This window comes from Crinia signifera, chromosome 6 (genome assembly GCF_055691185.1).
Source record: "Crinia signifera chromosome 6, ASM5569118v1, whole genome shotgun sequence".
Classification (NCBI taxonomy): domain Eukaryota; kingdom Metazoa; phylum Chordata; class Amphibia; order Anura; family Myobatrachidae; genus Crinia; species Crinia signifera.
The window spans coordinates 121,129,193-121,141,663 of record NC_139222.1 but is presented as its reverse complement, the minus strand read 5'-3'; the positions used below and the strand labels follow the sequence as shown (position 1 = coordinate 121,141,663).

General features: G+C 45.1%; 2 protein-coding genes across 2 annotated transcripts in view; both read right to left on the bottom strand.

Annotated features, from left to right (window-relative positions):
* LIMD2 (LIM domain containing 2) overlaps positions 1 to 12,471 on the bottom strand; it is an 88,259-nt gene that overhangs the window by 73,542 nt on the left and 2,246 nt on the right. Inside the window, exon 2 of the mRNA XM_083146990.1 lies at positions 11,246 to 11,375. Within this exon, the coding sequence (XP_083003116.1) occupies positions 11,246 to 11,284 (39 nt within the window). The 5' untranslated portion in view covers positions 11,285 to 11,375. The remainder of the gene's footprint in view (positions 1 to 11,245; positions 11,376 to 12,471) is intronic.
* On the bottom strand, positions 6,145 to 8,250 carry LOC146007046 (uncharacterized). Its single transcript, XM_083145437.1, has 2 exons — positions 7,673 to 8,250; positions 6,145 to 7,588 (listed from the first exon to the last, which is right to left on the bottom strand). The coding sequence occupies exons 1-2, from the start codon at positions 7,888 to 7,890 to the stop codon at positions 6,310 to 6,312; spliced, it is 1,497 nt and encodes a 498-aa protein (XP_083001563.1). The 5' UTR covers positions 7,891 to 8,250; the 3' UTR covers positions 6,145 to 6,309.

Here is a 12,471-nt window from a genome sequence, read left to right as displayed (position 1 = left end):
TAACACAAGTGCTCCATGCTGCTGACACCCCTTGTAGCATTGCAGCGCCGTACTCAGCCCAGGCCGCCCCCAGCTGCATACTTAGCAAGCTTGGGAGGGGGAGCTGGGCAAGGTGGATGGAGATGTCTGCTTGCATGTGTGAATGGAGGAGGGAGAATTGCTCTGGGATAGAGGCTCCTCCCCCGTCTATCGGAGGCAGGGTTTAGGGGTGTGTGCGCTAGATAAAGGCACGCCCCTGATCGGCGCAGTACCCGCCAAGCTTGGGAGGGGGGCACCGGGCAAGGTGGGTGGAGATGTCTGCTTGCATGTGTGAATGGAGGAGGGAGGATTACGCTGGGCTAGAGGGAGAGAGGTTCCTCCCCCCGTCTATCGGCGGCAGGGTCTGGGGGTGTATGCGCTAGATGGAGGCACGCCCCTAAACGGTGCAAAGGCACGCCTCCAGCGGTGACATGACTGGAGCTTGGTATGTGTTCCCTGGTAAATAGCAGGTCTGTAGTGGGGTGGGTGACCCATAATGTGTGGGGATGTGTGCACACCATGGGTGAGATTTAATAGGATGAGAGATTCAGAAAGTGAGAGATTTGGTGAGAAATCTCCAGTTTTTTAAAGTGGCAATCATTTACACTTCAAAATCAAACTGGTTTTGCAGTGCAAATGATTGCCGCTTTAAAAAAAACCTGAAGATTTCTCACCAAATCTCTCACTTTCTGAATCTCTCATCCTATTAAATCTCACCCCGTGTGTCACTTCTTTGGTGCCCTGCTGCAGCTATTGGGCGGTATTCAATGTGAATACCGGCGACGTGCAGCGAATCCTGTTTAGGACATTTACCACTGCTCGCTGCGTTCCGGAGCCTCGCCGGCTCCAGTATTCAATGAGTCAGGGGCTCGCTGCCCCTGACTGGCGAATTTGAGCTCCTGCGGCGGACGCCGCAGGGAGCCTGAGGACAGTGGCAGGCAGGGAGATGGAAGTCTCCCTGCCTGCCCCAGAACGTTTGTGGGGGGGGGGAGGTGGGCTCCCCGGGTGCCAGGCAGCACAGGCTGCCCCCCGGAGGTGCCAGCAGGGGACCGGGTATATTCACTACACCCGATCATGCATATGTAATGATCGGGTGAAGTGAATATATGAATATCTAATGAGCGGCTCGGCTCCGGCCCCCTGCTGGCTGGTCTGTGTAAAAAAAAATATAATATATATATATATATATATATATATATATATATATATATATATATATTATATTTTTTTTTTTTATTAAATATATATTCATGTGCTTACAGCACATGAATAAAAATAGCATGCCCCTCCTCAGAATAAAATTCCAGATTTTTTTACACCAATTGTAAAAAACAAAACACTTTATTTTAAAAGTTCACCTTCCACTTCACCGTAAAAAGATCGCGATTGCTACTCGGTGAATCATGGCGAAAAAAACCTTGAAATGTATTCGCCATCTGGTCATTGAATAGGGTGATTCACCGTTTTAGTCAGAAATTCGCCTTACAGCACAAAATCGCCATAAAAACCTGGTGAATCAGCCTCATTGAATACCGCCCATAGTGTGTGTGATGAGCCTGTGAGTGTGTGTGTATGACTCCGCCCAGCATTATACACACACACTCACAGACTGGGCTATTATATAGGAGATTTTTTTTTTTTTTTTAAATCTGGAACCAGTAGAATTTCCTTTATGCATTTTATATTACTCCAAAACAAAGATTTATGTACCCAGTGATAGATTATATAATAAAAAATGTTAACCTCTTCATTAAGAAATCCTAATATATAGTACAATAGAAATAAAAAAGAAATGATACCAAACATCCTGAGGAGAGTGATGTAGCAAACAAGATTAAAGCGCCAGCAAAAAAAAAATTAAAAGCAACATAAGCTACACTATATAAAAAAGAGAAAAAAAAAAAAAAAAACAGCCATTGACAAAATGAAAATGCCACGTTAGTCGGAAGAGAGGTCATAGACACTGCTGATGTTTATATATTATAAATATAGTTAGTTACTTAAACTTGGGGAGAGGAAGAGGCCAAGATAAGAAATAGCTGCTAACATAAAATAAGGAACTACTAGGAGGAAGTACTGTACACCTTCTTTGCAGCTGTCTCAGAAGAAGCCTTTCTGTTAAGAAACACCAGTTTTTAAATTTTGTTGACATCTTTCATATGTTTAAGTGAATAAAGCTGTCCCTTAAAATGGCTTCTATTTCCCAAAGCCTCCCCAGGACAAGAAATATTGGTGCACCCCTACTTCGCAGTATGGCCGGATTGAAGTCAAGACAAAATTAGGCATTATTACTAAAACAAAACAGACATTTCTGCAATCATTAGAACCTGATCTTTTTGGGGACCAGCTGCATGACAATATTAAGCAATAAGTAACATTAATATCATTAAACAAGGGGTAGGCCATACTTGCCTACCTGACCCTCTCCATGAGGGAGAAAATGCTCTGTTCCTGGACTTCCCTGGTAATGTATGATTGCCATCACCTGTGGGGGGCTAGTTAAGTGATAAGAAAGGTGTTTCACCACAGGTGATGGCAATCATACATTACCAGGGAAGTCCAGGAACAGAGTTTTCTCCCTGAAGGAGAGGGTCAGGTAGGCAAGTATGATTTGAGTGCCAACATCTGTGAGATGCGCAAAATATCCGCTAAAAAAAAAATGCCAGCGTCGCTCATATTTGTTATATAAATTCAAATAATAAAGTTGAAAAGTTGTGTGTAAAAAAAAAAAAGGATTATATTTCCTATATAAAAAAGGTACATATTACAGATATTATTTTATGAATAAAAATGTTTGTTTCACACCAATTTTGACAAATTCACTTGGCACTCAAAGAGATAAACATGCAGCCCTCCAGCTGTTGTGGAACCACAGTTTTACAGTGGGTGCTACAAGGGCTCAACAAATCCCAGGAGCCAGGTCGCCATGACAACCAGACTCTGCTTCCTGGCGACCAGATTTTTTTGAGTATCAGAATTGTTTTTTTTTATGGCACCCCTACACTAAAATAGTACAGATTAGTACCTGTTAATAGGCTTTCCTCTACTCCACCATGGCAGCATACATATGGGTTACGCCCTCTTGGGTAGATATCTGGAAAGGAACACAAAAAAACAGACACTGCCCCTATATAAGGACCTCCTCCCTTGGGCTCTGTGTCTTATTAAACAGCTCCTTATAACATAATACTTAAATACTTAAATGGGACGGGAAAAACGGCTGCCATGGTGGAGTAGAGGAAAGCCTATTAACAGGTACTAATCTGTACTTTCCTCTACCTCCCCATGGCAGCATACATATGGGTATACCCAAGCAGTTTTACTTCACTGGGTGGGACATACATAATTATGAAAGGATACGGTTACTTCACCACCTCCGTCTGTAGCTTGTACGTATTACTATCATACGACTGCGCTCAATATTTTGCGCCCCATGCTGGCATCTTGGGATGCTGTGACGTCTACCCTGTAGTGCTTGGTAAACGTGTGTGCAGATGACCAGCACGCTGCTCTGCATACTTCTTCTATTGATGTGGACTCCCTTTCGGCCCAGGATGCCGCCAAGGACCTGGTCGAATGGGCTTTAAGCCCCACCGGGATTTCCACTTTCCTAATTTTGTATGCTTCACTGATGCATGCTTTAATCCATCTTGAAATGGTAGTTTTGGTAGCTCCCAGCCCTTTATTCCTGCCTTCCATCAGTACGAACAGCCTTTTTGATTTCCTAAAAGCCTGTACCCTTCTTATGTAAGCTTTTAAGGCCCTCGTCACATCTAGATTGTGTAGCCTTTCTTCTTTAGTATTCTTAGGATTCGCACAGAATGAAGGAAGGATTATTTCTTGGTTGAGATGGAAGCTGGAAACTACTTTAGGTAAAAATGTAGGATTCGTCCTCAGCACTGCCCTGTCTTCGAAGAAGTTTAAAAATGGTTCTTGCACCCACAGGGCCTGGAGCTCAGATACTCTCCTTGCTGACGTAATGGCTATAAGAAAAACCACTTTCATCGTAAGATACTTGAGCGATATCTCCTCTATAGGCTCGAATGGAGCCTCCGTCAGTGCGTTAAGTACCAGATTAAGATCCCACGGGGCCATAGGGTTGTGGAAGGTTGGCCTGATCTTTTTAATCGCCTGAACGAACCTCTGGATGTACTTATTGTCCGCAATTTTTGTATCTAACATCGCCCCAATGGCCGAAATCTGTACTTTTAAAGAATTTGCCGCCAGCTTTTTCTCTAATCCTGCTTGCAGGAAGTCCAGAATGGTAGGTATTAACTTAGGGTTTTTGTTATTTTCTTTACAGAAGAATACATACTTGCTCCATATTCTATAATAAGTCACGGATGTCGACTTCTTCCTTGCTTTCAGTAATGTGTCGACTACTTTCTGGGAAAACCCTTTCCCTCTAAGTGTCCTGGTCTCAGTAACCAAGCCGCCAGGCTCCAGCTTGCTGGCTGTCGTTGATGAAACCGACCCTGCCCGATGAGATCCTCGTGGTCGGGTAGGAACCATGGCCCCGCTATCGCCATCCTTACTAGTTTGGCAAACCAAGGTCTCCTTGGCCAGTAGGGCAGGATTGTTATTACCGTGGCAGTCTCTCGCTGTACTTTGTTCAGGAATCTGTGGATGATTGTAAACGGGGGAAACGCATACACCAGCTCCGCTCCCCACTTCGCCGTGAGAGCGTCCGTCTGCCATGCTGTCGGCTCCCAGTGTCTGGAGATGAACCTTGGAACCTTTGCATTGCTTGCCGTCGCCATCAGGTCCACTTCTGGTACCCCCCATTCTTTCGTCAGTTGTGTAAACACCACTGCTGACAACTCCCACTCTCCTGGGACTAGCCTGTACCTGCTCAGAGCGTCTGCCCTGACGTTTTCTCTTCCTGCCACGAACACTGCAGATATGCTCCTGACATGACGTTCTGCCCATTTCAGGATAAGCGTGACTTCTGCCATCAGTTTCCGGCTCCTTGTACCCCCTTGTTTGTTCAGGTACATGACCACTGACTGGTTGTCCGATCTTATTATCAGATCTTTGCCTCTTATTAGCTCTTGAAATTCTTGACATGCCAAGAACACCGCCCGCATCTCTCTTACGTTTGAATGCTGCCGGCCCATAGCCTGGTCCCATTCTCCTTGTGTCGACTGCTCTTCGCACACCGCGCCCCATCCTGTCTCGCTGGCGTCCGTCGTCACCACTACTTGTGGACTGGTCGCGAATGACTTCCCCTTGGTCAGCCTGTGTGCTTTTGACCACCAGAGCAGATCTTCTATCGCTCCTTTTGACAGATATATTCTCTGTCTTCGGTCCTTCGCATCCCCGTTCCACTGTCTCAAGAAGCAATTCTGCAGCGTCCTGATGTGGAACCTGGCCCAACTGGTCGTATCTAATGCGGCCGACAGGATACCGAGTACCCTCATGCAGTCTTCTGAGTACACCACCTTTTTCCTTAACATCCCTTTTACCTCCTGTAGAAGCTTTAGGCGTCTGTCTTCTGTTAATTTTATAGTCATTTCTTTTGTATCCAGAATGACCCCTAGGTACTTCACCTCTTGTGTTGGTACTAGCTGACTTTTTTGGATGTTGATTAACCATCCGTGTTGTCTCAAGTAGTCTAGCACTATCCTTGTGTGTGCTTCCGCCATTTCTTTGGTATCTGCCGCAATCAAAAGGTCGTCCAAGTACGGCCAGATTGCAATGCCTAACACCCTTAAGTTGGCCACCAGAACCACCAGAATTTTTGTAAAAGTTCTCGGGGATGTAGACAGGCCGAACGGCAGTGATGTGAACTGGTATGTTATTTGTCTTAGGCGAAACCTGAGAAACCTTTGGTGTCCCAGAAATATCGGGACGTGTAAGTATGCATCCTTTAGATCGATTGTTGTTAGAAACATCCCTCTTTCTATATCTGGTATGATGGATCTGATTGACTCCATTCTGAATCGTTTCACATGAACATAGGTATTCAGCCTTCTTAGGTCTAATATAGTTCTGAACCCCCCTGACGGTTTTTTCACGACAAAGAATCTTGAAAACCATCCCAGATCTTCGTCTTGTTTGGGAATTCTTATGACCACTCCTTGCTCTATCATGGTCTGTAGGCTGCTGAATAAAGCAGCTCTTTCTTCCGAATTGCTGGGGATAGGTGATACTTCCATCCAGCTTCCTGGTACTGTGACAAATTCTATTTTGTAGCCTGATGAGACTACTTCCAATACCCACTTGTCCTGTACTGACTGATGCCAAGCCTGTTGATATTGCATCAGCCTGCCGCCTACTTTCTCTCTGGCGTCATTGCTGGTTTTGCCTGAAGGCAAACCTGCCATCTCTGCCTCTTTGTCCACGAAAATTATATCTGTTACCCAGCCAAGGCCTGCGAAAGCCTCTGCCTGGCCTATATGTTTTCGCTTCTCTGAAGTCCGTGGACTGGTACCGGGATGATTTATTGAATGACCCCCTTCTTGCGGCCTTATCTTGCGGTAGCCATACCGACTTACCACCTGATACTTTAGTGATAATTTCGTCTAATTGTTGCCCAAACAAGTAACTCCCTTGGAAGGGCAAAGAGATAAGTTTGTTTTTGGACTGACTGTCCGCCGCCCAAGGCTTCAGCCACAAGGCCCTTCTTATTACCGCAGTTGTAGCGTTAGATCTGGCCGCCAACCGTACCATATCCAGGGAAGCATCACATAAAAATTCTACAGCAACCTGTATGTTTTGTACCACCTTCAGCAGTTCTGACCTCTTAATGCCATCCAGCATGTCGGACTCCAGGTCCTGGCACCATGATCTTAGGACTCTGGTAGTTACTGCTGCTGCTGATGAAGCCTTCATAGAAGCCCCTATTGTGGTATGTTGCTTCCTCAGACTCATCTCAATTTTTCTTTCCATTGAGTCCTTAAATATGTTCGCATCCTCTAATGGGAGCGTCGTTTTCCTTGAGATGCGTGCTATAGCCGCATCCACCTTGGGTGCCTCATCCCACTTTTTGACCTGCTCATGGTCAAAGGGGTACATCTTAGATACTCTTAAGGGTACTGCCACCTTTTTATCGGGGTGTCCCCATTCCTCTTCTACTACCTCTTGTAGCGTTTTAGATAATGGAAAGGCTTTATTTTTCCTCTTTTTGTCCTTAAACAAAAGATCCTGCAGCTTACCCTCCTCCTGAGGGTCCTCTATGTTGAGTGACTTATGCACTAAGCAAAGTAGGTTCTCCAGTAAGTCAGGGTTAAACTCCACCCCATCTTTTTCCTGGAATACTTCTCCTTCTTCCATCTCTTCCTCTGGCTTCCCAGAGGGGCCTGGCTCTGATCCTTCGGAGTCAGAACGCACTGCCCTAGGCCTCTTCCCTGAGGACTTGACAAACTCATCTTTAGACATAAAGGTGTCTGCCAGCTCAGTTTTAAGCAATTTCACTAAATCAGTTATCTGTATAGATCCCATCTGCACCGAGCTCCTGCATTTGCTGCATTCAGGACCTGAGCATTTATCAGGTAATATTTTATCACAGGATGAGCACTTCCTTTTGTGCTTAGCCTTAACTTCTCCTTTTTCTTTGCCAGTATCAGACCTAGCAAGAAAACCCTATTTTAGTTATATGCATAAAACAAAAATTTTTCCTTAGCCAAAACAGCGCTATTTCAATGTGGCTTACCCTGGCTTACTCGGCTGTTTTTTCTCTTCCTCCATTATTATTTTTATCACAGACTCACTGAAACAACATGAGACCTCCGTTATAGGTAAGTAAAACAACCAAGTCCCAGCAGCGCTGCTGCTTGTCGGGACCTTACCCCAGTCTGCTGGTATCAAACACACGCTTTCCGCTTGTCTGCACCTCCGTATGGACACAGTCCTGTGCACGATCACCGGCATCCAGACACTCTGAGACGCCTTCCGATGACCTCAGACGCTCTCAGGCGTCTCCTATGTACCACGCGTGACGCCCTGCGTCATCACGCGCCGCGTCACGGAAGTGCGCCTCTCCCTCTGTATGCATGCCTGCTGCTGATGCCGGCGTCGTTACCCGCAACCGCTCCTGGCGGCGGGGCACTCCAGCAGATGGACGCCCCAACTGCCCTCGACAGCGGGGGTCCAAAAACGCCATTACCCCTTACTGCACTCGGCAGGGGAGCCAGCCTTCTTCTCAGCCACTTCACAGGGTAAGCCACGCACATCTACCCGGAAAGGAAAAAAAGACACAGAGCCCAAGGGAGGAGGTCCTTATATAGGGGCAGTGTCTGTTTTTTTGTGTTCCTTTCCAGATATCTACCCAAGAGGGCGTAACCCATATGTATGCTGCCATGGGGAGGTAGAGGAAATTAAATTAAGTAAATTATGTTTATGTCATCCTCAAGTTCAATTATGTGGTGATAGATAAGATTTGCTTCTGTTTTTCCATATATTTTATAACTGGTAGCCACCAAAACTGGTTTTGCCTATTACATTAAATATAAACCATTTGAACAGGTACTAAACCACCAATCCAAGGCACCTCTGTAAGTGTCCTGAGGCACCTCAGGGTGCCACAGCACAGAGTTTGGGATCCACTGCTTTAGACTATTCAATAAGGACTCTAATCATTTGTGCGCAATTCCATACTATGGGACAAATTCAGAACTAAAAATAATTGTGTGAAAATTGATCACAAAATCAAGGGATTGGAGGCTCCAATCCCATAATAAAAAACCTGGCCAAAAATGGGTACTCTTTACCTAGCACGGCGCCCACCATTTTGATCGTGGGCATCGCAGGTAAAAAAATTGCGGGCATCGCGGCCATTGAATGCACTAAAAATCGGGTGCGATGCGACCGACGCGATGCCCGCGATTTCCCATAGGGAACAATGTTAAATTTCTCAATTGACCCGATTTTACTGTTCAATGCCTCAATTGACACGATTTTTCCATAGGAAACAATGTTAAATGGCCCACAGAGGCCAAATAGCCACCCTGAAGTGTGAAATGGCCCCCACAATTGTTAACGCCACCCCACGATCAACGTCAACCCGAAGCGTGGCGAGCGCAGCGAGCCCGCAAGGGGCGGCGGTACGCGTCCTACGACCTTTTCATACCCCCACTATCTATGTCGGCGTGGAGTTGAGAATAGAATAGTGTGGCGAGCACAGCGAGCCACCGAGCCCGAAGCGTGGCGAGCCCCGCGAGGGGACGCGGATACCTTCACAGGTAAACGCGTCCCTTCGCGGGCTTCACAGGTATCCTCGTCCCCTCGCTGCGCTCGCCACACTATTCTATTCTCAACTCCACGCCGACGTGGATAGTGGGGGTATGAAAAGGTCGTAGGACGCGTACCGCTGCGCTCGCCACGCTTCGGGTTCACGTTGATCGTGGGGTGGCGTTAACAATTGTGGGGGCCATTTCACACTTCAGGGTGGCTATTTGGCCTCTGTGGGCCATTTAACATTGTTTCCTATGGAAAAATCGTGTCAATTGAGGCATTGAACAGTAAAATCGGGTCAATTGAGAAATTTAACATTGGTCCCTATGTGAAATCGCGGGCATCGCGTCGGACGCGTCGCACCCGATTTTTTAGTGCATTCAATGCCCGCGATGGGCGCCGTGCTAGGTAAAGAGTACCCAAAAATTTCCTTTTCCCGAGATTGGCAGCTTTAGGTGCAACAGTAAATGCACATACAGACCAAGCACGTCTGAGGATAATCCGCCAATGAATGTGCCATTCCAAATCAGTCCATTATAGCCAGTACACAGAAGACCATTTGACTAATCGCAGACTTATTGCCCCCATACACTATGTGACTTCTCCCCTCACAGAAGTCACATACTATCTCCCTTCAGCCACCTGTGACCTTGCCGGGTGGCAGGATTGCATGCTGTACTTATGCAAGCGATGGATCACGTGAAATCCCCTTCCCTGCCGCCAGTAGTGGGCAGCATGTATGATCTCCGGCTGCGATCACCTGACTTCTTGGCCTGATCCGCCGGAATTGGGATGAAATTGGACTTGAATGGAATAGTGTATGGGGGCCTTAAGATACTACTTGAGCATCAGGGGGTTCCCAGCAAAGGCACAACTACCATAGGTGCAAGGGGTGCAGCTGCTATAGGGCCCAGAGCCGAAGGGGGCCCATCTTTACAGCATAAATTATATTTTCTATATACATTTATCATCATTAGATGGTACATAGGGGCCCTTACAAACTTTTGCTATGAGGCCTACGAATATCTAGTTACGCCCTCTGGTTCCCAGAATGTCCTCTGTGAGATACAGGGGCAAAACTGATAGCCACAGCTAAGCAGCAGCTCAATCACAAAAGGTGCAGGTATAATAATTATGCTTCATGCAACTTGGGCAGTGGTTCTCAACCCTGATCCTCAAGTACCTCCAACAGTGCGTGTTTTTCCAGGTCTCCACAAAGAATCACAACTTAAATGAATTCACTCCAGAGGATCTTTTAAAATGTGTCTGAATAATGAGTACACCTTCGTACCTGCTGGGAGACCTGGAAAATGTGTACTGTTAGGGTACTTGAGGACCATTGTTGGAAACCACTGATCTAGGGAAACAAAATCCAAAACATTGCTGCATCTCAGTCATCAGTGGTGGAGAACCATCAGACCACTGCTATCAATAGCAGAACCATTGACCATCACTATACTGAAGTAATGAGGCAGTAGTTTAAGGGGGTTATTCTAGTTCATTCTTTCTGACAAAATCCTTCTTAGATGGACAAAACCATGTGCACTGCGGGTGGGACAGATGTAACTTGTGCAGAGAGAATTAGATTTGGGTGGGGTTTTTCTTCAAAGTGAGATCTATATTGCAGTGTAAAATAAAGCAGCCAGTATTTTCCCTGCACAGAAACAAAATAACTCACCCAAATCTAATTCTATCTGCACATGTTACATCTGCCCCCCTGCAGTGCACATGGTTTTGTCCATCTAAGAAGGATTTTGTCAGAAAGAGTGAACTAGAATAAACCCCTAAGTTATAAAGAGGCTTCAACAGAATGTCTGTGTGACACAATAAAATGTACTTTAGCATGCACATGTGAAAACTTCAGCTTTGAGGACTAGTAGTCTTTTAAAAACTTCAGAGTTCATTTACATAGCTAATTCCATGATTTGCAGAGGAGTTTTACAGTGTACACAAGTTATGTCTTTGGGAGAACAGTTACACATTTTTTAATAATTCTACTGGACAGGCAGTTGTGTGAAATAAAAGCAGAGTAAACCACTTAACAGTTTCTTACCTGGACAGAATACAACATATTTAAAATATCTTTTTGCATTCTTTATCTAGTGATCTACAAAAGCAGTCCTCTCCTTTGTCTTCATACAAAACTGTAGAGCAGAAGTACAAACTGGACTTATCCTTCTTACCTAGAATACAAAATATATCACCATTAACATTTTTATACTAAATGGAAAGCATAATGGCATCATTGTATGCCCTTTTCATTCTGTTTGAGTAACAGATTATTAACCATTTGAGTACCAAACATCTCTGTGAGAGGTTTAAAATATATGCTAAAGAAGCCAGCATCGCTCACATTTGTTATATACATAAATAAAATATAAAATATACTTTAAAATTGCCAAGCAAACATTCATTATAATGATCTGTTAAAGTGAGAGATTTGGCAAGAAGTGTCCAGTTTTTTTAAAGCGGAAATCATTTATGCCGTGTTCTCACTGCGAGTGAGAAAGACACGGCTTTTACCCGGCATTAAAATGCCGGGGACTGACGCGCTGGACCCCGTTCTGACTGCAAGGCAAATTCCCGGGTGAAGAAGTTCTACCCGGGAATTTGCCTTTAAACACTGGTTTTTCGGCAGTGTGAACATGTCAACATATCCGGATCTCAGAGACGGGTAAAAAGAAGGGTTTTACCCGTGTATGAAATCCGGATATGCAACCCGTTCACACTGCAAAAAATCCTGTGTTAAAAGGAAAATTCTCAGGTCTACATGCTAGATCCGGGAATTTGGCTGCAGTGAGAACGGGGTATTACACTGCAAAACCAGTTTGGTTTTAAAGTGTAAATGATTGCCGCTTTAAAAAAAAAAAAACCCTGGAGATTTCTTACCAAATCTCTCACTTTCCGAATCTCTCACCCTATTACATTTCACCCCTTATTTCCTATACACGGTAAACTTTACAGATCATTATAATGAAGGTTTGCCTGGCAATTTTAAATTATATTTCTGAAAAAATCACTTGGCACTCAAAGGGTTGAAAATGTGCCCTATCAGCTTTTAGTTATTAAACATTTTATAGTGTCCCCCACTCAAATTGTTGGATTTTTTTATGGTTTAGGTAAGTCCAGGGGTGGATCCAGGAGAAAATGAAGGGGGGGGGTGGGGGGTTTGAAAGGAGAGGGTTTGGGAGGGGGTGTTAGTGGTGCTAGTGTATAGAGAGGCCCTGGCTTTTACAGTACACAGGCCCACCTTGGCGACAAAAGCGAAGGATGTAGTTG